The sequence below is a fragment of the Sciurus carolinensis genome, chromosome 2, assembly GCF_902686445.1.
Source record: "Sciurus carolinensis chromosome 2, mSciCar1.2, whole genome shotgun sequence".
NCBI classification, from domain to species: domain Eukaryota; kingdom Metazoa; phylum Chordata; class Mammalia; order Rodentia; family Sciuridae; genus Sciurus; species Sciurus carolinensis.
The window spans coordinates 27411851-27439607 of record NC_062214.1 but is presented as its reverse complement, the minus strand read 5'-3'; the positions used below and the strand labels follow the sequence as shown (position 1 = coordinate 27439607).

General features: G+C 58.0%; 2 protein-coding genes across 5 annotated transcripts in view; both read right to left on the bottom strand.

Moving 5' to 3' along the window:
* LOC124976058 (tyrosine-protein phosphatase non-receptor type substrate 1-like) overlaps positions 1-26633 on the bottom strand; it is a 41708-nt gene extending 15075 nt beyond the window's left edge. The window contains exons 1-5 of one of the 3 annotated variants that reach the window (XM_047538679.1): positions 26294-26633; positions 25393-25480; positions 6702-7055; positions 1269-1589; positions 446-781 (exon numbers count right to left, since the gene is read on the bottom strand). In XM_047538679.1, the coding sequence (XP_047394635.1) occupies positions 446-781; positions 1269-1589; positions 6702-7055; positions 25393-25471 (1090 nt within the window). In that variant the 5' untranslated portion in view covers positions 25472-25480; positions 26294-26633. Of the gene's footprint in view, positions 1-445; positions 782-1268; positions 1590-6701; positions 7056-25392; positions 25481-25739; positions 25929-26293 lie in introns of those variants that run through there. The other 2 variants (XM_047538680.1, XM_047538681.1) reach the window with 2 other exon arrangements.
* On the bottom strand, positions 9830-16916 carry LOC124976059 (uncharacterized). 2 transcript variants are annotated; one of them, XM_047538683.1, is made up of 2 exons: positions 15562-16916; positions 9830-10738 (listed from the first exon to the last, which is right to left on the bottom strand). In XM_047538683.1, the coding sequence occupies exons 1-2, from the start codon at positions 16381-16383 to the stop codon at positions 10541-10543; spliced, it is 1020 nt and encodes a 339-aa protein (XP_047394639.1). In that variant the 5' UTR covers positions 16384-16916; the 3' UTR covers positions 9830-10540. The 2 variants fall into 2 exon arrangements, with proteins under 2 accessions (XP_047394639.1, XP_047394640.1); XM_047538684.1 differs by having other exon boundaries at positions 9830-10235.
* Positions 26634-27757: the final 1124 nt, after the last annotated feature.

Here is a 27757-nt window from a genome sequence, read left to right as displayed (position 1 = left end):
ACCGCCCCACAGACACGGTCACACGGGGGACACAGTAGGTACCACGGCAGCACCAGTTTCCTTGAGCCAAGTGGGGTGGGAGCCTCCCACCCCACTCCCAGGGGCAAGAGTGCAATGGCGGCCAGGGACACCAGGCTGAGGCCAGAAAGGAGGGAGAGGCCACGAGGATGGGACAGTGTCAGGTGAAAAAGGCAAGTGGCGGACGCCAGGTCAGGCCCATCCCTCACTCTTCTTCCTTAATGGTTATTTGAAGGCCCCAGGAGACGTGTACCAACTCAACAGGGGAGACCCTTGGAGTGTGGGGTGGGAGCAGCCGACTTCAGGATGCTGTGCTGCAGGCCTCTGGAGTGCCCCCAGAAGGAGGGGTCACTGCTGTTAACATCACAACAGAGACAAAACCACATCAAGTTGAAAAGCACTCGGTCAGTCGGGGTGGAGGCCTCACCAGAGGGGGCGTGGTCCAGGCCATGCTCCTTGGAGCCTGCAGAGACCTGCAGGGTGCAGTTTCTGGTGGTGGCCGGCTGCCCATCATGCTCCACCCGGCAGGTGAAGGTCACGTCCTCCCTGTGCACAGACGAGTTCACCAGCAGCCAGCTGGTCAGGTTGTAGGTCCCGTCCTTGTTCTCTGAGAGGGTCGAGGCCGTTTCTGTCCGGGACACATTTCCATTCTCCACCCAGGTCAGCTGTAGGCTCCGGGGGTAGAACTTCTTCACCTGGCAGGTGACGTTCACCTGGCTCCCTGCCATTGTGGTCAGTGGGGTGACCTCCACAGTGGGCGGAACTGAAACAGCACAGGCAGAAGCTGTGACCTTATGGCACAGAGAGCTGAGCTCCTGCCAGCTCAGCAAGGGCCTCCCTCAGGACAGGGCTGGGCATGCAGCAGGCACTCAAACATTGAGGGTTGCACGGGAATGGAATCACTAATCACAAAGACTGCCACACTGTAGGTGCCTAGTGACCAGTGGCTCCCGTTAGGGTAAAAGTGAGTGAACCTGACATGCTGGCATGCAAAAACTTAGCAAAATAAATGAAATCACCCAGCACATAGAGACTTGGCTCTGGTAGGAGCTCAGCAGGGGTAGTTGCTGCTGGCCAATGAAGTGAAGCCACAGCACATGCTGGCCACAGGGCAGGAGTCCCCATGTGCATGGCAGGTGGGCAGCCCTGCTGGGAAGTAGAGCCCAGGCCAGTGAGGTCCTGAGCAAAGGCCCCTGGGGAGCAGGCTGGGTGGCCAGCTGTGCGCTGGGGCGGGGATCAGGGTCCTGTACCTCGGATGGTGTCAGACAAGTTGGCAGTCCCACGAAGAGGAGGCCCCCCCTGCAGGGTGACGTGGGCCACCTCGCAGATGACCTGAGAGTGGACGTCCCCGGGGGCCAGGGTCACCTGGGCTGTGCTGGACACCCTGTAGGACACGCTTTCTCCTGCGGGGTCCACGCTGGTCTGGATGTGGGAGAGCTCGTTCCCATTTTTGAACCAGTTCAGGGTGATGTTGCGGGGGGAGAAGCCGTGGGACTCGCAGGTGAAGCTCACTGTCTGCCCAGGTGTGGCCCTGGTCGCAGGACCCGACACCTCGGGGGGAGAAGGTCTGGCTGTGAGGGAGCAGTGACAGACAATCAGGTGATGGAGCCCACCTCCGACCACGCCCAGTGACACTGAAGAACCGTCCTAGACATCACTCTTTTTGGCAGTGCTAGGGACTGACCGCAGGGCTTCGCGCCTGCTAAGCACACTCTGGACTGAGCTAGGTCCCCAGCCTAGACAGGACATTATCTGCTAATCCTCTTAATAAAGCTAGGAAGGGGTGTCCTTAGCCTCTTATCTCCTGTCTTGGTGGCAAATACACAGAACCAGACAGTGAGGAAGAGAAGGACCAGGCGGAATCCAGGCTGAGGTCAAAGTCCTCTGTGGGAGGGGATTTCCACCACTCTGGGCCCAGGAAGAGATGACCGACCTGTCTCTCTCCTCGTATTAACTATTCCCTACCGGCCTCCCCTGGAAGTCGCACCGACCTGGGGAAAGCGTTTACAGAGGTCAACACAGGTGGCCAACAGCACCACAGCACCATGAGCTCTGGAGCCCTGCTGGCCACCCTGAGGCGTGTGTGTTGGCACATTCCAGTGCTGCATCTGAGACGTGGGGTGCCAGTCCCTCTTCTGGGGCCACGTGACGATTACGAGACCCTGGAGGCATTTTGCTTTGAGTCACGCACAGGAGACGGGCCTCAGATATGAACCCAGGCAGACTTTCCTCCTGTGCAGAGCGCTCCCTGCAGGTATTTATGAATGCACTCCATGATTTTCTCCTTTCCAGAAATATGCCAGTGGGTCTAACCTGTGCTAACTCCAGGATTTGAAAGGGAGAGGCTAAAGAGATTCTCTTCTTTCTTTCTGTTTTCTTTCTATCTTTTTTTTGGGGGGGGATGCTACAGGGATTGAACCCACAGGCACTTAAGCAAGGAGTCACATCCCCAGTCCTATTTTATTATTATTATTATTATTATTTTATTTTGAGTCAGGGTCCTGCCAAATTGCTTAGGGCCTTGCTAAATCACCGAGGCTGGCTTTGAACTTGTGATCCTCCTTCAGCCTCCTCAGCCGCTGGGAAGCGATGCTCTTCTGAATCTGGGGGCTTCCTTGGGTCACTTTTAGGTTGGAAACACAGATCGCCACGTGCTCAGGAGGCTAAAGAGGGTTAAGCTGTTAATCGCTGGTTAATTACAAGAGACACAGACTCAGGTCTGGGAGCAGGCAGAGGCTCAGAAGAGAGGGAATCAGAAGGAGGCCGTTTGCCCTGTGGACGGGTCCTCAGACGGGTCCTTTGGAGTCTCCCACCCAGCACCTTCTACGACAGTCTCCAGGCAGCAAATATCACAAATATTTGTATATGTAAACATTAACCTTACTCCCTAAACATTCACCAAACACTTTGAGGGCACAATCGGGGGGTGTCACTTAAGTCATCAAGACACCAGCAGCCCGGAGGTCGATACGGGATGAGTGGTGACAGAAGCAGCCCCCTGAATGGGAGTGCTCCAGGTCCTTGAACTCAACCAACTGCGGATGGAAGCATTGTTTAAATAATCGCACCTGAACTGAACATGAACAGGGTTTTTCTTGCCATTATTCCCCAGACAAGACAGTCTAAAAACCATTTACATAGTATTTGCTTTTATGAGTAATCTAGAGATGTTTTAAAGTATACAGGAGGCTGTGCGAAGGTTATATGCAAATACCACGTCATTTTACATGAGGGTCTTGAGCATCCTCGGACTCGGGTATCCTCAGGGGTCCTAGAACCAATCCCCCATGGATTCCAGGGACAACTGCAGCTACCATTTATCAAATTTCAAGGGCTCTGAAGCTGCCTGCTACATCTGTGCTCACCAACCTCGTGAAGGGGGTCCAAGGTGAGCCCCTTTATGCGATAAGGTTCAGAGACAGGCGTGGCTGGCCAAAGACACACAGCAGGTAAAGGGCAGGGCTCCTGGCATCTCACGTAGGGTGATTCATTTCAGACTCTCTGGTTGGTTGGTTTGTTGTGGTGCTAGAGATGGAATCCGGGCCTGGACATGCTCAGCGGGTGCTCGACCACTGAGTCACAGGACAGCAGCCCCTGTCCCTGTTATACCTGCTTAGCCTCAGTGTCCCCTCTGTAAAAAGGGAACACCACCCTGTAAGATGAGGATGAAGGCAAAACTCAGTGCCTGGTATACAGTAGGAGCCTAATAAATGACTCCAGTGCCTGCTATGCTCACTCCTTCTGAAACCACACATTCGTTCTTTAGTAGCCAGAAGGAGCAACAAATGCAGTGGGGACCCAGGAACAGCCTCCCTCCTGCTCCTGCAGCTGCCAGAACCCCAGTGAGAGGAGGAGCAGAAACCCCCAGATGTGGCTCCCCGTTTTCCTAACCAGCCCTGCAGGAAACGAGGTTGAGGAAGTGGCTTTCAAATCAGGGGTGGGATCCCAGGCTGTTCCTCCAGATGAGCTCTTGACAGAAAGCCAGGGCTCCGAGAAGGGAGGGGGACAGATCTCAGTGACATCCTGGGCCATGGAGGCTGGAGAGCTGTGGCTGAGGAGCAGGGACTGGCCGGCAGACCGCGGATGACCGAGCTGGGGCATCCTGCTCTGAGGCTGGCTCTGGGCAAGCTGTCTGTGCGGGCCCCTCTGTGGGCCCTGGGCTGTGCTCCCTGGGAAGTGTCCCTGCCCTGCCCCGGTCCCCAGAGAGCTGAGCCCAGCACAGGCTGTTCTGAAGCATCCACACCGGGAAAGGGCTCCCATGCTCTACCTCCATGGGGGACCGGTTTTGTCAGGGGACAAAACCTCACCTCTTCCCTGTGGCCTCAGGCCATCTAGCTCCCAGGTTGTCAGCCATGGCTGTGTGTTAGAATCTTCTGGAATCCTAAAAACTTCAGATGCCCAGACCCCCGTCAGACCTATTAAAGCAAAACTTCGAGGTGGAGCCTGGGTCTGGGAGTTCCTTCAGTTTCTCAAGTGATTCCAACGAGCAGCCAGGTGGGAGCCACCGACCCCCTGCCGCCCCAATCCTCTTGACCCTTGAAGACTAGAGAGGGAACGTGGCCCCTTCAAGGTCACAGAGCCTGACCCGACAGCTCACTTGAGGGGATACCTTCTACCAGCCATGTGCTGATCCAAGGCCTTAGGTAACTTTGGTCCTTCAGGGCCAGCTCTGCTCTGGGGGTGGGGGGCATCCTGGACAGATGACGGTGCTGAGGTCCCCTGCATGAAGCACCCTGTCTGAGGTCACAGGCTGGAAGGTGGCCCGGCTGGGGTGTGGGTCCAGGCATGGGCTCTGTCCCTGCCCTCCTGCTGCTCAGTCATAACCCTGACACCCCCGCCCACCCCGCTAGGGCTCTCATGGCCACAGAACCCTGGGCAGGGGCCATGATCATTACCATTTCACCCACAGGGAAACCGAGGTCTCGAGAGAAGCCACGCTTCACCCAAGACCATGCAGCCCAGGGAGCACATTCCCCCGGCTTCCTGCAGGTCTGTTCTTGAGCAGGCTGCCCCCTGCGTCCTCGCAACAGCCTGGGAAGGTTGGCACTCAAGGCAAAGGTACCAGAAGGAAGATGTGGCGTCTGGCACCTGGCCAGCTCTGCCCCCTCCGTCTCCCTCCTTTCTCCTCCAGGGCCTCATCGAGGCAGGAGGAGAGGGCCAAGTGTCTACTAGGAGTCAGCAGGGTGAGTCACACGAGCCACTTGCTGGCCATGACTGCCCAGGCAGGCATGCAGCCCCCAGGCCCTTGATACCTGCAAAGCCAGGAGGAAGCCACCTGCAGCCTACATCCAGGGGTGGTGAGGAGACGTGGTGCCGCCATCTAATACAGCAAAATAAACATGCTCTCTGACCAAGCGGGCCTCTGCAGTGGGCATCTCCCACCTGAAGAGGAAGCCGAGGGTTGGGAACAACTCAAACAGCCACCAGGAGAACCCAGGCATTTCCGGCTGCTGGATTGTAAAGCGCCCGCTCAGGCACCGGAGCAGCTCCCCACGTAGTGATAGGGAACCCTGATAAAGAATGATCAGGTGGCATTGGGGGAGGTTTTAGATCATAAACCAGCCTCGGGGTCTGAATGTGAGGCTGGTGCCGAAGCTCTGGGAAACCATGCAGAGCACAAGACTGGCTCCCTGCTCGGCAGATGGGCGGAAGGGGTTCAGCGCCTACTATGCACCTGGCCCAGCTGAGCAGACAGTCTCAGCAGCAGGCAGCACAGAGCAGGGGCTGGAATCAGACCTGGGTTCTGGGCCTGATCCTGGCACTCACTGGCCGTGGACCTTGGACCATGGGGCGGGGTGGATGGACAAAAGCTCCCTTCTCTGCTGACCGTCCTGGGCTCAGGAGTTAGAAAGAGGATCCTGGGCTTCTGGCAAGAAACCCAAAGTGAGCACCTTCGCTGCCTCAGCTGGGAACCCCTACGTCAGTCACGTGGGGACCAGTCCCTGGGTGAGGGACCAGCTCTGCTTCTACCCTGCAGTGCCTGTGAGAGCTGGTCTCTGAGAATAAAGGGCTTTTCCAGACAGACCCAGGGCAAAGGCCCAACCTCTTGGCAGCTCCTCCACCAGGCCTCCAGCCGTGGCAGGGAAGCGGAGCCTGTCAGGACCCTCTCAGGAGGCTGTTCCAGAAGAGGAAGTAAGGAACGCATGCCCTGCCCTCTGCCCCCTCTGGAGTGCCTGGTCCTCCAGAAGGGACAGGAACACAAGGAGGTGGGACAAGAGCCTCAGTCTGGGCTGCTCCCTGCTTCTTCCATGGCATCCAGAGAGAGCCTGGCACGCCGCAGGCCCTTGGTGGCCCTCGGTGCTCATGGAATAAAGACAAGACTCACCCACCGATAGGCGGTGCTCTCTGAAGCCAGCAGACGTGGTCTGGCTCTGTGACTGGTGAGTCCCTCAAACCTCAGAGCCCTCAGCTGTGGAGCCTCAGGCTGGGCCAGACTGGAAAAGGTCAGAGCTGTGGAGCAGGCAGGTGAGGGGTGCAGATGGCCCCCTTTTACCAGCCGTGGAGCCTGGATGAAGGAGCGTGGCCTCCACAGGCCTCGGCCTCTCTGACCTGCAGAATGGGTGACAGCAGATCATGACAGGAGCACCCAGTGCAGGTCTTGCTACTTAGCGTGGCTCCCAGAACGGAAGGTGTTACCCTGACCTCTTGTCACACTCCAGGGACGAGGAGTCAGCTGTACTCACCTCGCACAGACAGCTCGGTGCCTGGTCCAGACTTAACTTCCTTGTTTTCATTGCTGGTTTTCTGTAACTTCACACAGTAGTAGGTGCCGGCATCTGCTGGGGTGACGTTCCTGATGCGGATGGAAAAGTCCCTGTTGTCCCTCAGTGTGGTATCTGAGAGATTTGTGACTCGGGGGAAGTGGCCTTGTTTGAACTTGTAGATTGTCTCCCGGTCTGGTCCTGACCCCTTAAACCACTCGATGGGCCCCACGGGGTGCAGGGTGGTCACAGTGCAGTGCAGAGTGGCCGACTCTCCAGCAGCGACAGACACTGACGTCTCAGGCTGAATCACCTGCAGCTCCGGTTCAGCTGCTCCTGGAGGGAGGGAGACACAGGGTGGTCACTGTTCATCCTGGTGGGAGCCTCTTGGTTTAGCACGTGTTATCGACAACCAATTTCCCTGAATACACACCCAGGAGGTCCTGAGCTCAGCAGGGCACACGTCATCACAGTTAACCTGGCACGAACTGGGATACCAAGGACACTGAGGCACGGAGCCTGCTAAGTCACGTGGCAGAGCGTGGCTGTGGGAGCCTCAGCCCTCTGTGGCAGAGCCGTGTCTCGCCGGGCTCTGAAATTCAAATCTGAGCCCTGGGTCCCACAGAGAGAAGAGCCTAGGAGAAGGTGCAGAGGCAGGAGGCCACCCGGGGGCAGGGACCGACTCTGCAAGGCATCAGATGGTTTCCAGCCTGGACCAGGACAGCGACCCTCACTGGGAGCTGCACTGAGCAGCCCAGGAAGGAGTGAAGGTGCAGCACCTGGGCTGTAGTCCTGGCCCGGTAGTGTCCTGTGTCACCTGGGGCCATCTCTTGGGCAACTGAAAGACCCAGTTGCTCTCCCAGTGCCAAGCGCTGGCCTGGGCGTGGGCAGGGCCTTTTCCGGCTCTCAGCCCTGCCTTCCTCATCTGTAAAATAATTACTCCCAGTCCATCTCGATGCCTGCCCAGGAGAGCCGGACAGGCAGAGACCAGGGACAGTGGCAAAAAGAAGCATCTGGTCTTTGGCATCAACGGAGCTGGTCTGAAACCTGGTGGACCCCTTATTCACATGTGACCCCGGTTTATCCATCAGTTTTGAATCTCAGTTTCCTTATCCACAAAAATGGGTGGAAGCCCCACCGCTGGTCCTCCACCTTGTTTGCAAAGAAAATGAGCTTCCCCCAAAGGAGCCCCTCAGCACCAAGCGAGGCCAGGGGAAGTTGTCGTTAGAGAAACAGTGGCTAAAGGGCAGGGTTGTCACTCAAACTTCACTTCCGCCAACACTCGCTACCACCACCCAGGCCAGCCCTGTGCTGGACGATGGGGACACACAGGAGTGGGACCCAGTCCAGGCCTCAAGGGTTCCAGGCGGGGCAACTGGAAGGAGCCCTGGGGTCGGGTGTGGGAGAGGCCTGGGAGTCAGAGACCCTGGAGCATGTGAGATGGAGACCCTCTAGAGACCGGGGGCCGTGCAGAGGAAGGATACAGCCAAGAAGATGCCCAGGCAGGCGCAGGGTGGGCTGCTAACACCCAGGCACCGAGGGAGAGAGCTGGGAGCAAGTGCATCCTGGGCCCCCAGCTCTGAACAAGGTGGAGGTGGGCAGGGAACAAAGGAAAGACCGTGGAGACCAGGGAGGAACACACAGAGCCACCCCTCAGAACCTGCAGGGCACTGATTCCAGTACCCTTCCGGGATGCCCAAACCCAGGGATGTTCAAGTTCCTCTTATAAAATGACGCCACATTTGCATGATTGGCATTTGATGTCTACAGTCCTCTCACGCCCTGTACATCATCCTGGGTTCCTGAGGGTCACCTGTTGCTAAACGACTGGGATGGGCTGTTGGGCAATTTCACTGCCTGAACAGCGTGGTACTCGCCCACGCCTAGATTGGGTGGGGCCGACCACACAGCACAGGGTGTGTGGCCGTGGGGGGTATACGTGGCCTGCTGTCAAGCAAGATGTCATTACGCAGGGCACGACCGTAGTGCCTCCTACAACGTGAGTAGTTGCTAGGCTGTGTTGTTTAGGGAGTAATGACGGGAACGACATCTGTAGTGTTCACACAGAGGCAGCCATCGGAGGCCGAGCTATGGCTGAACGTGTGGGTGTGGAACCTGAGGGTATGGAGAGACAACTGTATACACCGAGACGCAGAGACAGACAAAGTCAGAGAGGGAGCTGGGATGGGAGAAAGAGGATGAGGAAGATGCAGCCTGGACACAATGGGGCAAGTGACCTGGCCCCCAGCTGGGCTCTCCACTGACCCTGAGGAGACCTTGTCCATCAGACAGGGCTGCAGACTCCCTGAGTAGCCCCTCCACTCTGAATGGGCAGGAGAGGGACCCTCCTGAGTTTGCCCACCAGCCCACAAGATGGCCCTGTCCTGCTGGCAGGGGGAAAGTGTCCAAGGGAGGTCCACAGACCCAGGAGCTCAGAGCAGGTCTGTCGCCATCGGTCCATCACCCTGGCTCACTTCCCCTCTCCAGTCAGGGCTGGCCCTTGAGGCCTGGTTCTCAGGGCGGGTGAGCAGGGTCTCCAAGTGCCGGCCTGAGCATGGCCTGATTTCCACGGTGCCAGGGAAGAAAGCAGAGCCTGTCGGGGACAGGGGCCCGGCCAGCATCAGCCAGCCCAAGAGTGGAGCTGGTGGCAGGCATGTCGTGAAGGCACAGGAGGTGCAGGCCAGTGGAGACCTGGAGGCCCCGAGGCAACGCCAGCCTCTGCCCAGAGCACCCAGGAAGCCACACTCCCGGGGTCTGCACGGGAGCTTGGGGAGAGCAGCCCAGCTAGAAACGGCTCTGGGGCCAGCAGGCCTGGGCCAGAGCAGAGCTCCCCTGTCCACTCTGCCCCCACCTTCCTGGGCTGCATGCCACCGTCCACCAAGCACGGTCCTGGCCCGCCCCCGGGACAGTCACGAGGACTGTGACGGAGCTACACATAAACACCGCCACACACGTGCCGGTTGAATTTTAGCTCCTATTCCTATTATTATCACAAAGCGGTACCATGTATATATTTGATTTTCTCTGGATTGTTCTATTTCCCCCCCACCAGGATGTTGGATCCATAAGGGACTGTTTCCAACCTCCTGCCTGGAACAGGATCTGGCGCACCCCGGGTCCTCAGTAAGGATCTGTTGACTGAACACATGGATGAGTGGGGGAAGGAGCGGCTTTTATTTGCTCTGTGATCCAGGCAAATCCCCTCTCGGAGACTCCCCGTCTTCGTCTGTGAAATGGAGCTCCTGTTGGCATCTCTAGGCGCCGGGGAGGCCTGGACCTGGCTGGCGTGGTTACCATCCGTATCGGTATCAGCACCCCGGGTTAGTCAGCAGCCAGCCAGGGCTGCGCTCAGGCGGTGCTGCGGCACCGGGCAGGCGGCAAGCGGGAGCAGGGCTATTCTTGTGGTGCAGCCAGAGGGCCTCATCACACCCCGGGCAGGCGACAATAAAATCTGGAGTTGGGTAGGGCTGGCTCCCCCTCTTTTTTTTTTAGATCCTCTTGAGCTCTCTCCACCAACTGCAGCCAGATTTAGGCAGCTTAATTAATTAGCTAGTGTTTATAAAGCGTTTGAAGAATTTTAAAAGTGCGACGTAAGTGCCAAATATTATTTTAATCTGGGTATGTGTGTGTTTCTTCCAAAGAGCTTTTTTGTCCCCCCCCCCCCCTTCTCTTGCTTGCTGTCTTTTCTTTCTTCTCTGCAGGTTCTGTTCTGGGAACTGAGCTCGTTAAGAATCGCTCCTGCGGTCCAGGCCCCGGGTCATCACGCTGGTGTTCTGACAAAGCCCTTTCCTGCACTCTCTGGCCCTCCCGGCAGTGGGCAACTATTCAGGGGCCCCAAGCAGTCCCGGGGAGGGGAGGGGGCTGGGCAGGCACGCCACCCACTGCTGGTGGGAAGGGGAGTTGGAAGGTCCTCTGGAGAAAGCAGTTTGGCAGGATGGCAAGAGCTGGCCACTGGCCTGTGCTGGGCTGTTCCACAGGGACATCATCTCAGATGTGGAGGGGGTCGCCTCTAGAAAGATCTAGAAAGAAACAACCACCCTAAGGGCCAATGATAGGGATGGCCAAGTGAAGGCCAGCCTACCCCTTGGTGGAATTCCAGGCAGCAGTAAAAAGCCATTACTGTGAAAACTGTGGTCATACGGGCATTTTTCAAGGCCTGATTTTAAATAACACTGTGTTTATGCAAATAAAACCTGTTCATTGCAGAGCATTTAGAGGAAACAAAAAAGTATAAAAACAAAATAATCTCATATAATACCATCAAAGAACTGCAATCAACATTTTGATGTAGAGTAGTTAAAATATGAGTGAATGAAAAAATCATACCTTCAGAGAGCTAAGGGTATGTGCAAACATTTTGGTTTGTTCATTTAAAAGCGTTTTTATAAAAATGAAAAATTGGGACTATCCTAATATCCGAGGGAAGGAGACTAGTTGACCCCACTGCATGTGAATCCATGTGACGGCCAAGTGCACTGCCATGAAAACCATGGTGTAGATACTGTGACAATGTGCCACAGGTCAGAGTGGTCACCGGGGCATAGACTGAGTGGTCCTATACTTCCAGTTTTTTTTTTTTTTTTGGGGGGGTGGGGGGTGGATATCAGGATGAACAGTTATTAATTTGAGTAGTTGGATTTATACAGGAGTTTGCTTGTGTCTATGGTTTTGTTCCCATTGCTTGTGCAAGAGAAGAGACAAGGAAACCCTGCGCTTTCAGGATGATTGCCACTTTGTAAAATAAAATGAAACTATTTATGAACAACCGCAACTTACTATCCAAAGCTATAAAATGCAACTCTCTTTGGATCATGAATCTAGAATTGATGGGGGTTTTCTCTCTCTCTCTCTCTTTTTTTTTTCCCCCTTCTACTCTGGGTATTTTTCAGATTTTTTCTAAATTGAGTGAACATCAAAGAATACATAATTTGCTGGGTGTGGTGGTGTATGCCTGTAATCCCAGCTCCTCAGGAGGCTGAGGCAGGAGGATGGCAAGTTTCAGGGCAGCCTGGGCGACTTAGCAAGACTGTGTTTCAAAATTAAAAAAAAAAAAAAAAAAAAAAAAAAGCTGGGAATGTAGCTCCACGGTAGAGTCCTAGGTTCAATCTTCAACACCTATTACTGCAAAAAATATTTCTATATACATGTTATATAAACATGTTATAATTAAACTATATATAAATCATATAATATGTAGTGTAATTCTTATTAAACATAATAATACAATTATAATTATAATTTTATGTAATATAGTTTTGATTAAACATAATAAAAATTATATACATAAAATTCTGGGGGTATAGCTCAGTGGTAAAGCACTTGCCTATCATGAGACCCTGGAGTCTACCTGCAGTACCTCAAAACAAACAAATGTAACACACACACAGAATGTATACACAACGTATCTCATTGTGTTTGTACCTGTCCCAGGCAAGCTACATTATGTGTTTACTGTCTGGATGTACCTCCGCTGTGGAGGATTTTTGTCCTTTTGCTCACCACCATCTCCCTGGCTCCTGATAACTGTGCCTGGTGCAGAGTACACGCTCAATAAATATTTGCATGGTACTGATCAATTGCACATCCAAAGAAAGAGGTCTTGATGGACGAGATAACACTCCCATGTTGGGGTGTGTTACACCTAGGAAAAGCAACTAGGCGTGGGATGCAGTGGGAACATTTTACTGTTTCTTTATAGTAAATAATATGTAAATTATATATATATATATATATATATATATATATATATATATATATATATATATAATTTTTTTTTTCCAGTGATCATTGAATACTTTCTGGAAAAAATTCAAGTGTCCATCCAGAACACCTGAGTGGGCTTCCTAAGGGGAGAAGTAACTGCTCCCAGTAGGGGGGGGGACTCTAAGAGAAGCGCAGGATCCGAGGGATATCTGGGGCCCGCAGTACAGAGATAGTCAGTGATGAGAGAGACTGGGTCCCACCGTGTCCCAGGTTGCCGGAGCTTGACACTCGTGGTGAGGAGAGAGTTGGAAGAAACCACCAAAGACATGGGGAATGGACCTCAGTGCTCTTGGATGGGCAGCTCTGCTGGTGACCCTCCCCTGTGACCTCTGCCCACCTCCCCACCTCCTATCTCTCCCACGGTGGCGGGGAAGGGCTGGAGCACTGTGCCCGAGGCCACCTGGAGAAGCGGCCCGCGGGCTGAGAACTGATGGCCGGCTGGGAGACACACTTGACTTTCTCTCTTAACACAGTGCTCGTGGTGTCTGAGATTGAGAAAGATGGGAACAATTTCCAGAAGTGAAAAACTAAGCAAGGAGGATTTTTCTAATGGAAGAAAACCAAATTAACTTAGAGCTGAAGCTTGTGGGGAGGGAGGGAGGCAGGGCCGTGGGATCTTGGGTGTGAACCTGGGGGACCCCCCCCCCTCCAGAAGCCTGCCCCATCCGCCGGGGGAGGGACCACAGGGGGCGGGCTCACCCCCCAGGGCCCAGTGCGGGCTCATGCCGGCACTTGCAGGGGAGCTGGTCTGTCCCCCGGGAACACCGGGTCAGCAAAGAGAGGACCACGGGAAGGGCTAGTGGCAAACCCTCCCACCAACTCAAGGAGCTGCAGGCCACAGGAGGCCCTGGCTGGAACTCGGGCAGTGCCCGGGCTCAGTGTCCCAAGAGGTTTTGAATGACCCCACGTCCCCGCAGCAGGCACGGGCACCTCACCAGGCGGCACCTCTGCTGGCTGTGGTTGTGATTTAGTGGTTGGAGTGTGTGTGTGCAGGAGTGTGCAAAAGGACGTGTGAGTGTGCATGAAAGGGCACACACAAGGGAGAGGGGTGCGCGTGCACATACGCGTGAGTGTGCGGAGCAGCAGCATCCACACACATACACCTGGGCGGGCCAAGAGCGAGCACGTGAGCGTGGGGGGCAGATCCTGTGTGCGGGGCCATTTGCGCACGACGGTTGGGGGACAGGGGACATGGCATGGGTGGGGCAAGCTGCACGGGAAGAGCGCACCCCGGCTGCCCCGGCACGTGGGAGGGTGGGGGAGGCCTGGGAGGTGTGAACCAGCGTGCGGGGGCGTGTCCACGCGTGCGCAGGGAGGGGCGGCTGCAGGAGACCTGCGCGTGCGCGAGTGGGAAGGGGTGTGAGCAGGACTGCTATCCGTGAGCACCCAGTGTGTCCGCGCACGCATGTTTGTGAGTGTGGCCAGCTGGGAACGTGCCTGGCACAGGTGAGGAGGGGACAGAGGGCCACTCCCTGTCCGTCCCTGGTGGGCCAGTCTTGCCAAGTGCCTGAGCGAGGCCCTGCCCTTGAGAGGAGGTGCTGACCTTCCAGGAGAACCTGCCTGGCATGTGGGTCCCTGCTGGAGCGCAGGGTCAGCCATGGGGGCAGAAGGGACGGGGCGGATTCAGAGGGGCTGCCTGGTGCGGGGCAGCATGGACTGTGTAGCTGGGTGGCCAGCGCAGGCTCCCAGCGGCAGGGCCTCAGCTGGAACCACTCCTCATACCCTCCCAAACCCCACCCTGTGCCAGGCCCTGCTCCTAAGAGCATCTCAGTCTGGGGCCTTCCTAAACATGGGGATGACCAGACTTGGGCCATCCTTATCCTGAGAGGAGGCTTGGGGGAGGGGTCCCCAAAGTGGGGCAGGATCTGGGAAGACTTCCTGGAGGTGGCGGCCCCTGAGCCGGGTCTTGGAGGTCAACAGAGGCAGGGTGGAGGAAGGACTCAGGGGGTGGGGAGGCCTGAGCAAAGGCAGAGGTGAGACCAAGCCCTGCACTACCTGGGGGTCAGAAAAGAGCGTGGGAGGTGCATCCCGGAAAGCTGGGGTGGGGCTAGCCTGGGGCTGGGCTAACCTGGCACCCTAAGGACCGCTCCGGCTTCCCATCTGAAGAACAGGTCTACACGGGGAGCATTCTGCTGGCACCCTGGGTGCAGACAGCCCAGCTGCTGTGGAGAGTGCCACACCTGCATGAGGCCGTGCTCATGGGAACAGGTGGCCTGGTGGTCAGGTGGGCTCCCTCCTCACCTACACTGGTGGCAGCTCTGAGGACCAGCCCCCCGCTGCATCCCCAGGACCCTCCAGGAGGGAGTCAGCTCCAAGGGGTCAAGATACGCAGTACAAAGCTTGGGCTCTGGGGCCAGAAGACCTGGCCAGTCTCTCTTCTCTACGCCTCTGCTTCCTCGCCTGTGCCTCGGGTCCCTGCCCCCTACAGGGCGCATGCCCAGTGTTCAGGAGAGCCAGGCTGAGGATTCCCTGGCTCCTGTCTCACCATTTCCCGCAATCCGTCCTACTGGTAGACCCTGCCAGCTCAGCTTCCAACGTGAGGCCAGACTCTCACCTCTTCTCACCACCTCACTGCCCATCACTGTTCACCTGGATCCTTGTGGCAGTGACCTCCCTGCCCCTACCTCCCCTTTCTGTAACCCACATTCCCTCTGCTGCCAGGGGAGTCTCTAAAGCCTAAGTCAGGTGACATCCCTCCTCAGGCCCTTGCTGCACTGAGACTGAGACCCAGAATCCTCATGGGAAAGCCTTACTTTCTCAGTTATGCCACTTTCCTCCCCTGCTCACCACAGGGCCTTTGCACCTGCCATTACCGCTGCCTGGTACTCTCCTCCCCTAGCTATCCACGGGGCTGGCTCCCTCGCCTCTGATCACGAGGACTGAAACACTAACACCCTCCACGCCCCTTGCTCTGCTTTATTTCTCTACCCAACCTGCTGCACATTGACCTAACTTTCAGTCTCCGTCTCCCTACCCTAGCCTTTAAGAGTCCTCTGGGAGCAGGGACTTCGTTTTGTTCCGCAGGCTGAGACCGGTGCCTGGCATTTGTTTGAAGGTACTTTTTCATTTGGATTCTCACCTTCCTACCTATGTGACCCCAGGAAAGGTCCTGACCCATGCGGACCTCTGGTTCCTCCTCGTCTGTGGAAGGGACAGTGACCACGGTGACGATGACGACGATGGCGGTGAAGACTAGCGTCGTGCTGGGGTGAACCGGGCTGGCCTGTGCAAGGAGCTCAGTGCCATGCTGGCAGGGCAAGTCCTCAGGGCCGGGCAGCCGCCCCTGCAGCAGGGCCCTCGGTGGCGCAGGGCGTGACGGAGGACCACCTGCGAAGCCCGAGGGGCCTCCCGGGGCAGGCGGCTCTGCCTGGACCTGTGGGCGGGCTGGACGCAGCCAGCGAGGAGGCAGGAGGGCAGAGGCCCTGGAGGTGACGGAGCACTGGGACCTGTGGGCACGGTGGCAGGGAAGGAACCACCCCTGGGCACACCTGTAAGTACGCTTCGCACTGTGGCGGGCCTTGGGGGACCAGGAGGGGCTGGGAGGGCCCGCAGCGGTCACCACGCGCTGCGCCTGTGCCTGGGCAACCTGCGGGGCTTCTGCCGGCCTCCCTCCTCTGCAGAGGCCTGGAAGGGAGGCGGGAGGCTGAGGACCTAGGCGTGTCCTCCCCAGCCCAGGCCCACTGTCACTCTGAGACAGGCCCTGGGGCCTCCCAGGCTCCCACGGGGCAACAGGGGAACCCGGCCAGCAAACAAGACGCCCTGGGGACAGCCCACACTGGGGACAGCCCACACTGTCCCAAGGGCCCTTTGTCACCATCCCCTTCCTCCGCGTGAGGAAGCGGAGGCCCAGAGGGCAGGCAGGTGACAGAGGCAGGGCTGAGCCAGGGGGGCCCACGGGCATGGCTCCTCCCTGCGAGGACGGGGTCCCTGCAGCTCCGGCTCGTGCACGCTCAGGCCAGGCCGCCACACATCTTCCCAGCGAGGCACAGTCCCCCTTAAAAGCCACACACGTTTACGAAACGACATTTGCCAAGGTTTCAGCACTCTGCTGCGGCAGCAGACGGGCTCTGGACGGGATTTTCCCCCAAGCTGACACTATTCACTGATTCCTTTTATAGAGCTCTTTGCAGCTTGCAAAAGCACTTTCCGTGGCTCTCAGCTCCCTTAACCCTCCACTGTCCCTGCGCGGGAGGAAACAGTGGCAGCCTTTCCATTTTGCAGATGCAGGTACTGAGGCTCAGAGTGGGGAAGACACTTGCTCCAGAGCACACAGCCAGGAAGAGGCACAGGTGGTGTGGACTCAGGGAAGGGCCCCAGAGTGGGTGCCCCCTGTACAGCCTCTCCTTCCGAGAAGGAGCTTAGAGAGGAGGTTAGATGGCAGCAGAAACCTGAAGGAAGTAAAGACCAGGGAAGGTTTCCCTGGCCCGGACAGCAAGTGCAAAGGCCCTGAGGTAGGAAAGAAGTACTGTGGATGAAAACCCCAAAGAACCATCACGCAAAGAACCAGCGCCCCATAGCTGGAAGAGACCTGCAGGGAAGCACCCAGGCCAGGCCCGCGCTCCACGGAAGGGAAACTGAGGCCAAGAGCGGCAGAGTAGTGGGCTTCAGTCTCCCTGCTGGTGAGCAATAGAGCAGGACTCCATCTGCTCTTGACTCTATATAAAATCTGCTCTTATCACTATAAAATGGTGATGCAATACAGGAAGGAGCCCCACAGACAGCAGGCAGGGCTGCCACCAGCCCACTCCACAGAGGACCACAGGGCCACCTGGGGTCAGGGTCACAGGGCCGCCGAGGGGTCTGGCTCTACCCCTGCCCGGCCAGGCCACCTCCCCCCCAGACCCTCGTGGGGAGGCTGACCCAAGCTGAACCCCCAACCGACCCCGGTGGAGAGCACGAGGCCCTCCCTGGGGCACCTGCTGCTCCTCCGCGGCCTCGGGAGGGGCCGTGACTGTGCTGCTGGGGTCTCCCTGTGACTCCTGAGGACGCCCAGCCGCCTGCCCCTCTCCTACCTGGCACCGAGACGCTGCTGCTTCCGATAGCTCAGGATGATGGGCAGGTCCTGGCGCCGGCCCACAAGTGCCCGGTGGTGGTGAGGGCGCCGGCCCTGCCTGCGCAACCCCCTGGATCTGGCCTCCTCTTTGACAGGCGGATCTCCACACCCGCCGGGTCCCTCCATTCCACCACCGTGGATCAACTGGCCCCCGGCGGGCCAGGCCCCCGGCTGCAGCCTCGCAGGCCCAGCAGTGAATGAACCAGCCGCCATTCCTACTCGCACACAGCTTATGGGCTGGTGGGGGAGATGGCGCTGCAATAATGAAGCGAATAAATACAGAAATGGCTCGGAGCACCAGGAAACCAACACATTTGGTACAGTGATCGAAAATCACCGGGAAACCTTTTTAGAGCAGGGTGCCTGCGAAAGGCATCTAAGGAGGTTAGATGGCAGCAGAAATCTGAAGGAAGCAAAGGCCAGGAAAGGTTTCCCAGGCCAGGGAAGGTTTCCCTGGCCCGGACAGCAAGTGCAAAGGCCCTGAGGTAGGAAAGAAGTGGTGTGGCTGAAACCCCCAAAGAAGGCCTCCATCCTGGGATGAAGCCCAGGGAGGAAGGAGAGTGGCAAGAGACAGTGCTGGAGACAGACATGCTCCAGAAAGTGACACGTGGCAAGGGCTTGGATTCTTATTATAGAGCAGCGGGAACCGCAGGGGATGTGGGGCAGGACCAACGATAGACCCAGGGCAGCTGCTGTTGGCAAAGAGACTACAGGGGGCAAAGGCAGAAGCAGTTATGAAGAGGCTATAGCACTCAGGGGCTTGGGCTCAAATTCTCACGCTGCAGTTAAAAGCAGTATGACCTTGGGCAAGTCACTTTACCTCTCTGAGTCTATTTCTCTCTGTGTCCAGTGAATATAGTACTAGTTCCCACTTCAGAGAACCGCAGTGGGAGTTAGATGAGATGATGCATAATGATCCTATTACACAGCTTGTCGGGCTCCACATGGGCTACTCACATCCTACTTGGTCTAGCCCTGACCTTCGCTAACTCCCCCGACCCTGTCTCTTCTCACTCTATGTACAGTGGTCTCCTTGTTCATTGCTGTCCCAGGGCCTTTGCACCTTCTGTTCTTCTGCATGGAAGGCTCCTCTCCTGGTCCCATGGCGGCTCCCTCAGTTCCACCAGATCTGTGCCCCCCAGAGAGGCCTTCTTTGCCTCCCCATCCAACCTTATTCTGCTTACTTTTCTTCTCACCACGTGTCTCCACCTGACACGAATGTTTACTTGGGTTTGTGTCTTCTGAATGTCCGCTCCCTGAGAGCAGGTATTTCTTTTTGGTACTGGGGATTAAACCTGAACCCAGGGGCACTTAACCACTGAGCCACATCCCCAGCCCTTTTTTTATATTTTATTTAGAGACAGGGTCTCACTGAGTTGCTTAGTGCCTCCCTAAGTTGCTGAGGCTGGCTTTGAACTCACAATCCTCCTGCCTCAGCCTCCTGAGCCGCTGGGATGACAGGCGTGGGCCACTGCCCGGCTGAGAACAGTATTTCTGTCTTGCTCACAGCTGTATCTCCGAGCACATGGAGCACGCAGCAGATGCTCAAAAAACACTTATAATTAAAATGCCCCTAATAAGCACAGCAGCGGGCTTAAGAGTATAGGGGGCGTGGATCCTGGCTCTGACTCCGAGGCCTCAGGAGGGCTCAGCTTGGCTCCGGGAAGCCTCACTTGCCTCATCTGCAACCGTACTTTCTGGCTCACTGTGAGAACAGACCTCGTGCCCTGTGGGGACACAGAGCCGAGGGTCTAGGGGCAGCGATGGCCGAGGCCCAGCATCTCGTTACAACGCTAAGGCCAAAGCAAGGGGCAGGGCCTGGGCCTGGGACGGGGGACTCTTTCCTTCCCATTTTCATAGGTTTGGAATTTTCCAAAATAAAAGGGGAAGGGACAGCGAGTCTGGGGTCAGCGTGTGCCAGTCACGTGTGCGCTGGGTCCTTGCTTCCACCACGGGCTCCCGATTCTGGAGGACACTGAAGACCCACGGGCCGCAGCAGCCTCTGTGGTCCGGGAGGCCTACCGCCCGCTCCTGGCCCCTATCTCCCTCCCGATCCCACCAGAGCATCTAACACCGCGTCCCCAGATGGACAAGCTCGGAACTGCTACAGACACAGAGAACCACTCCCACCGCGGGCGGGACTTTCCATCCCCCGCACCCCACGCCCACGACCCGCAGGACCCCTGGCGGACGATCCGTCCTGCGGAGGGTTCTAGAGGAGACCTACCCCGGGAAGGCCTGAAGTTGACAGGAAAACGTCTCAGCTGTCAAAATAGATGCTTCCTTCTCCAGCGTGGGGACGGAAACATCTTGGGAACACCTGCTGCCCCCACCTCCCAGATGATACACCATCAGGCGACATCAGGTGTAGCCCCAAGAGAGCAGGATGCCAGCCCCTGGGCCTCAGTTTCCCCATCTGCCAAGCAAGGCTAAACAGTGTCTAAAGAATGGCCCAGAGCTAACAGCACATGGGTGCTGTGGTTAGGCTGACGGGGGTGGCCATCCGATTCCGACGCTGTGTGGCCTTGGGCAAGGTGCTTCACCTCTCTGAGCCTCCCTTTCCTCACTAGTCAAATGGGTCAAATGATAATGATGGACACCGCACACCCCAGGGCTGAGCTCTGCCGTGCCTGTCTGGAAATGATGTTTCCTATTATGATGACTTTAGAATTTTCTCACAGAATTCAGGATCCTGTCAGATTTCTGGCTTTCACAGTGGAAACTTCCAGCACAGCCCAGTTTTAAAAAGCCTTGGCCTGGACCACAGGAGGCCTGGCGTCCCACCCGGGCCTGGCGACAGAGCTGCCCCGTGAGCTCCCTTTCCCTCTGCCGGCTGCAGTTTGCTCGGGGGTACAATGAGGTGCTGGGCAGGAGGCGGGTGCCGTCCCCCTCAGCCTCCTCCAGCTTTCCAGGCCTGGGAATCCACCATTCCAGGCCTGCGGGTCCAGACAGAGCCACCTAGAGGCCGGCTGTGCCCACGGCGCTCAGTCTCAGAACGTGCAATTAAAGGGCACCGGCTAGGTCTGCTCAGCCGTCTGTCCCCCACAGCTGTGCGACCCCGACGCGCACTCCCTCAGCCACTCCTGGGGTCCGAGCGCCCACCACGCGCCAGAAGCCGTGCTGGAGGCTTTACGGAAACCAGCCCTGGTTTTACAGATGAGGAGATCAGAGCAGAGAGGACGGGGAGGAAAACAGCAGCTGAGCCAAGCTGAGCGCCGACTCCCTACTCGGCACACGTGAGCTCCCCGCCGCGTGCGCACACCGACTTGGTTCCTGAAATACAGCTACTAGCCTCAGCCCTGTTTTACAGGTGAGAAAACTGAGGCCCAGCTGAGTTCGGCTGTCCAAGTCGGTAGCAGGGCGGGGGGCCGACAGCAGGGGTCTTGGCCCTGACTAGGACCTGGGGGTTGCAGAGGCAGGCGAGAGGCTAAGGAGGAAAAGAGTAGGGAGCCTCAGACAGGAGAAGACGCAAATCCAGGGGGTGGCTGGGGAGGCTCAGGGGAGGAAGAAAACCAAGCAGGGGGCACAGAAGGTAAACCTGAAGGCTGAGCAGGACTTGGGCACAGGCCAGGGTGGGCAGGGACAAGGCGTTTTGTTTTTTTGTTGTTGTTTATTTTTTTGGTACTGGGCATTGAACCCAGGAACACTCAACCACTGGGCCACATTCCCAGCCCTTTTTAGATTTTATTTAGAGACAGGGTCTCACTGAGTTGCTTAGGGCCTCGCTAAATTGCTGAGGCTGGCTTTGAACTCGCGATCCTCCTGCCTCAGCCTCCCAAGTCGCTGGGATTACAGGTGTGCGCCACCACACCTGGCTTGGGAAGGGGCATTTATTTTTTTTAAATATTTTTTAGTTGTAGAGGGACACAATATCTTTATTTATTATTGTGATGCGGCACTGAGCATCGAACCCCGTGCCCCACAATGTGAGGCAGGCGCTCAGTCACTGAGCTACAGTCCCACCCGGGAGGGGGCATTTTGGATGGCAGGAACAGCTTGAGCAAAGCAGAGGTGAGGGTTTGGCTGGGGTGTGGCTTCGTGCTGGGTTAGCCCACAGGGTGCCCATCACAAATCAAATGCGTCCTGTCCCCTGCCTGAGAGGCACAGGGGCAGAAATGGCCCGAGCTGGGACTCTCCAGAGCGGGGCTCTTCCTGGTGCTGGCATTTCAGGCTCCGGGGGCCGCCCGGCCGTGGGCCGAGGGCCCTGTGATGGCGCAGCAGCTTGCGGGTCAGGCTGCTGGAAGCTCGCGGCCAGACGTCGGCCCTGTCGGGGAGGAAGCCTAGGCCCCGCTGCCACTTTCTGTTTTTTCAAGAAAACTTGGACCAAGAGCTCCATGGTCGTGAGCCGGGGAGTGACATGATCGGAGCCGCGTTGACAGGCCAGAAATCAGAGCACATGTCAGAAGAGAGGGGAGGGACCTTCCGTCAGCTCAGGACTACGAATGAGGAGGTAACCTGTCGCACGGAGGGAGCCACGGGAAGCAGCGCGAGCGTGTGGGATCCGTACAACACTTTTAGACTCCCTTCCTCTCGCACACCCCCTCGCCATCTGTCGCAAAGGGCACCGGGAAGATGCAGGGAGGAACATCCAGCTCTGGGGGCTCCGGAGCTCAGCAGCCCAGATGGGGGGCTCTTGGGGGAGCCACATCGCCCTGGGTGTGAGGGCCCAGGGCTGCCAGCGGGCTCTCAGCGGAGCACGTGCATGTGACTCAGTCGAAAACCTCTGCCCAGAGGAGAAGTCTTTCCACGACTCTCCACCAAAGTCTGGAGGGGACTCATGTCACCCTCCTTATCCTGGACCAAGGAATCCCGAGTAAGGCACGGAGTCTCTCCCATGGGAAGCCACACCCAGGAAGGCCTGCATTCAAACCCCAGGCTCCCTCAGCTCTGACTCCTGGGACAACTTATTTCCCCAATCTGGGACTTGATTTTCCTCCTCTGTAAAATGGGGCTAAGAGCCAACCCGGGCATCCCTGATGAGTGAGATCATGCAGATAAAACGCACCACCAGGAACACAGCTGTTTAACGAACATCGGGCCTCCGCCCTCTCCCAACCCCTGGTTCACATCAGGACTTCATGGGTGCTGCTGACGGCAGGGAAAGCCATGAATCACACCATGAGTCTCCACGGGGTTAGCAAAGGAATAATTAAGAGTCCAAAAGTACCCAGAGAACACCACGGCCGTGAAGGACCTTCCACAGCCTGGGCATGTTGGAACCAAACTCCCACCCCCTGCTTTTCCTCTGAAAGAGGAAGTGAGATGAACTTCATCACTTAGGAAAGTACAGGGGAGCCACCAACAGGCCACCTTCCACCAAGGGTCAGAGGCTCATGGGGGTTCCAGCTGTGCCCCAAGACTGAACCCCGACTCAGCTCGGCCTACTCCAGGCTAAGGTGAAGGAGCTCTTCTGAGGTCTGCCTGAGAGGTGACCCGGAGGTCCCCAGGCCTAGAGGGGGTCAAGCAAGCATTCCGTAGGTTCAGTGTCGGGGCCCCGGTGCCCAGAATGAATCTGCCCAGGTGTCCCCAATCTCCCTAGTGCAGTTGCCAGGAAGTGGGCCTTACGCTGGCTCCAGGAACACAGGGTGGTGACTTCACCAGAATCTTTTTAGAATTTCCCTTTGGCAGCATTTGTGCCAAATGCGAGCTGTAGAAACTTCTTCCCCTGCCTCCCCCCAAACCCAGATGAGCCACATGACCAGTTCCCCCCCAGACGGTGATCATGTGAAGCCACGGCAATCATGTGGTGTGACGCTCCCAGGAGGACGGCCCTCCCGAGACCAGCCGTCCTCAGGCCGGAGCTGCCTTCCTGAGCCTGACATTTGAGTTTCTCACCCGAACAAATCCATTTCTTAGAAAATTGGACAAGTGCCTCCTCCTACCTTCCTGCCCTCCTATCCTGTCTCTCTTCTGCTTTGTCATGAATCCCATGCCCCAAACAAGGGAGGCAGGGCCCGAGGCGTAAGGCTTCTCCAGCCAAAGCAGGATAATTCCATGCCAGGACCCAGGGTGGGACCAGGACCCCAGAGAACAGAGTAAAGGATGCTGGGAGGCCAGAGCTGACGGCCATGCCCCACCCCTTCCCACCACCCTCCACCCAGAAATTCATTCTTACCTCCTAAGATTTATTTATTTCAAAGTTAATCTGGGCCCCTCTGCTGCTTCCACTTTTTCAGGCTATTGATGCTGAATGGATTGGAACGGAAGTTTTATGGCCCCATCTTTACCATTTTATAGATTGTTTTTACAGGCAGAGGGGGAGACGTGATCACAAGAAGGGTGCTGGCCTCCCGACCAGCGCCCCAGCAGAGGCAGGTGTCCCTCTGAACACTTGTTAATCAGTGTCACTGCTCATTTGCCAGGGACTGAACCACAGGGTCCTGGTCGGAGAAGGGCCTGGAATAGACATTTAGAAATTAACTTGGGCCCAATTCCGTGCTTCGGGAAAATGAAGCACTTGGGAGAGACACTTGTGCATTTCCAAGCAGGGCAGGGCAGGGCTGGGACTTTGGCAGGGTGCACATGGCTGACTGAGGCAGGAAGGAGATTGAGATCCACCGGTGGGAAAGAGAGGAAGTGGATCAGAGCCTGCGTCCACGCAGCAAGGAGCCGCCTGCAACTGAGAGGGACTGGGGGGGGGGTAGCTTGTGGGTGCCTGGAGCTCAGGGGGAACTAAACGCAGGGCAGAGAGAAGCTGCTGTCCATCCCCCACTCTCCTTCCACCCCCTCTAGTTCCTTCTCACTGCTATCAGATGGTAACCAGTTTCCAGGCAAATGCAAAGGGGTGGGGGGTGGGGGGCGGGTGGATACTGAGCTCATCTTTACCTCCCTGCTCAGGGGGGCAGATGCAGAGACCCGGTGCACAACAGCTTCCAGAGGCCACAAGACAAGACCCCCGTGTCCTCCCTCCCCAACTCCTTCGACGCCATCGCTCTGCGCTTCCCCCCCTCCCAGGAGACTCCCGGTTTTGCAACACCCCTTTAAGAAGCAGGACTCCTGAATGGTGACCTCACCCCTTGGCGATTACACACAGTAGCCTCCCCAGCCCGCCTGCCTGCTGCCTGCCTGCCGGAGACGGCCAGGTGTTTGATGTAGGCCAACAAAAAGACATGCTCAGAGCCACAGGTAACAGCCCCGCAGAACACCTGAACTGCAGGGAGCTGCCAGAAGCCTGGGGCAGGCGGGAGCCAGGCGGGAGCCGCCAGGAGAGAGGCTATCCATCCAGAGGCTTTGCCTCCACAGGGACAATCCACCGCGTTTTCAGGAGAGATCGGGTGATCGCAGGCAGTCTCCCCAGGGCCTCCCTGGCTCTGGCCCCCCCGCCCCGCGTACACACTAACACTGTTGACTCCCCGTACCACAGCGAGGACTCACTCTTTACTATTTGCAACAGCCTGTTTCTGTTCCATTCCAGGCAGCGTCTCTGTCCCCAACCCCTCTCTGGACCCTGAAGTCAAACCTGTGGAAAGCCTGAGTCTAGTGAGAGAGCTCTGAGCGAAGCCAGGCATCCTGCATTAAGAGTCTCTGACAGCCTGCAGTCCTCATTCCACTGGGCAGGGGCTGGGGAAACCAACTCATCAGGAAGTCCTGGTGCCCAGCACAGTGTCACACTGTCACTGTTTAGAGAAACAGACCTTTATAGGAAGAGTTCTATCCTGGGTGCTAGCCTTGGCTGTGTGACCTTGGGCAAGTCGCTGGCCCTCTCTGGGCCTCAGTTTCTGCATCTGTAACCCTGGTTACAGGCATCTCTCCCACTAGGACTGCCGCTGCACGTTAGCCGAGCGGCTCCCAGCGGCAGTCTTCGAGGCCCGAGCCCGCCGTTCGGGGCGGCCATCGGTGGGGATTAGGGGTGCTTACCTGACCAGGCGCAGAACGCGGCGAGCAGCAGGCAGAGCAGCGGCCCGAGGCGGCCGGGGACCGGGCCGGCGGGCTCCATGGGCCGCGGCTGCGGAGCGAGGAGGGAGAGCGGCCGTGAGTGCGCGCCCGGGCGGCGCGGGCTGGAGCGGGGAAATGACTAAGGCTCCCCCTCCCCCGCCCCCCGCCCCGGATCGGGCGCCCGGAGCGGCTCGGAGCCGCCGCCGCCGCGACTGTCGGGGACTCCCCGCCCCCCGGGAGAGATCGAGGGACGGGGAAGGGGACGGAGCCCGAGCGCGCGGGCAGCGAAGCCGGGGACGGCCGGGCAGAGGCGGCGGGAGAGGACAGACCCAGGGGAGCCAGGCAGCGAGCCAGGGACCCGGGCGGCGAGCGGGGAGCGCGGAGCGAGCGCGGGCAGCGCGGGCAGCGCGGGCGGCGAGGAGGCGAGCGGGGGGCGAGCGGAGCGAGCGGGCGGCGCGCGGAGCCGACAGACCGCGCGGGAGAGCGGCGCGCCGAGCGCAGGGCCGGGGCAGCGCGGCCGCCGGGCCCGAGCGCAGAGCCGCCCCCGCCGCGGCCCTCCCGCCCCGCCCGGCTGCCCGCGCGGCGCCCGCCGCCGAGCCCGGCCCCCTGCGCCCGCCCTCCGCCCGCCGGGAGGCTGCTGGCGCCTCCGGCCCCGCCGGCACCTCCTCGCCCGGCGCCCGCCCGCAGCGCGCCCGGGGAGGGGCGAGGGCAGCGCCGGGCCCAGCGCCCCGCGCGGGTCCCCGGCCGCGGCCCGGGACGCGGCGGCGCAGCAGCCTCGCCGCCCGCTCGGCTCGGGACGGCGGGAGCCGGGGGCTCCGACCGCGCGCAGCCTCCCAGCCGCGCGCCCCTTCCCTCCGCCCCGCCCGCGCCCGCCAGCCCGGACCTGCGCCCCCGGGAGGCTGGAAGGCGGTGGAAGCGCCGCCCGGGCTGCCCAGAGGCCCGGCTCCCCGCTCCACTTTGCGCAAACTTGTTTTTCTAAGGTCAGCGCCGCGAGCTGGCTACATCGTCCTCTTAAGGTGGACCGGGGAAGTTGCGGCCGACCTCCCCTGGCCTCCCGACTGGCGCCGGACTGCTCCCCGCTTCCCGCCGCGGGCGAGAGGCTGCAGGCGGCGCAGGAGTGGGGGAGTGGAGGGGGCGGGGAGCTCTGCCTCTTGCCCCTCCCCGAGTGGCCCTGCCCCTGGGTCCCAAAGCTTCGGGGCTGCCTTGGGGATGGGCGCGGGCCGGAGGGGCCCAAGGCTTCCCGAGCTGGGCCGAGGTGAAGCAGGCAGGAAGTGAAGGCAGGGGGAAGGGGAGAGGAAGGAGAGAGTGATGGTACAAAAATAGCGTGTGTGTAGGAAGGACTTCGGTGCCGCCTGGAAAAGAGGCGCTGGGGAGCGGGAAGGGGCTGCGGCGGGGAAAGCAGAGCCGGGGTCCCGGCCTGCCTGGGGCGGTGGGTTCTCCCTGGTCCGGAGCGCAGACTGAGAGGTGCAGAAGGCCCAGGCAGGGGCGTGAAGAGGGGACCGCTTGAAGGCCTGGGCGCCGGGAAATGTGGAAGATGAGAGGAAAGGAGGAGACTTGGGGAAGAGGCCTGGAGGAGAGGCCGCGCCTCCCCTGGAAAGCCCAACCGATGCTGTCCCCCTCCTGTTTCCGCGTGTGCCTGGCATCAGCCAGGTCAGCCGTGGGAAGCTGGAGTGCTGGAGTCATCTAGCAGAAGGCGGCTCCGCTGGGAGGGAGGAAAAGGAGTTCAAGACCCTCTACTAATTGGAGAGTTTCTGAGTTGGAAATAAGCTCAGAGATGCCAATTTTGCTTCACACTGTGGTGGTTAAGGGACATAAGGAAGCAAAGTGGGAGAAGTCCCTGTCTGTAAAGGGAGAGGGTCTTGAGGACCAGAGAGGGAGATTTTCCTAAGGCCACACAGCAAGGCCTAGGGTAGAAAGAAGATGTGAATTTTTTTTTTTTTTTTTAATTCCCAAGCTGATGCCCTCTGCACAGTGACACCCTTGCTTCCTCTAGCTTCTTGGTCATGTGCCTGGCTCTCCTTTTCTGCCAAGACAGAGAGGCAGGCAGGGTGCAGCAGTTAAAAACGGAAGACCAGACTTTCTGGTCCATATTCTTCTGCTAATCTTATGAGCCTTGAGGACTTGAGCAAACTCCTTATCTTTCTGTGCCTCGGTTTCCTCTCCTCAAATGAGGCCAGGGCGAGAACCAGCCTAAAAATGCTGTTGTGGGGATTAGACAAATTAATAACTTGCATAACATTTTTAAAAGCGCCTCACATGTACCAAGTGCAAGGAAAATGTTTGATAAGTCAATGAGACGACAGTCCTTGGGAACCCACAGGGTTTGGGGGAGCTTTGAAGTTCAAGG

Coding starts and splice junctions, on each gene's coding strand:
- LOC124976059 (XM_047538683.1), bottom strand. CDS start 16,383: ATGCCCGTGGGCCCCCCTGGCTCAGCCCTGCCTCTGTCACCTGCCTGC. Junction 10,739..15,561: donor GGGGTCACATAGGTAGGAAG/GTGAGAATCCAA, acceptor GTTTCTTTCTAG/ATCTTTCTAGAGGCGACCCC.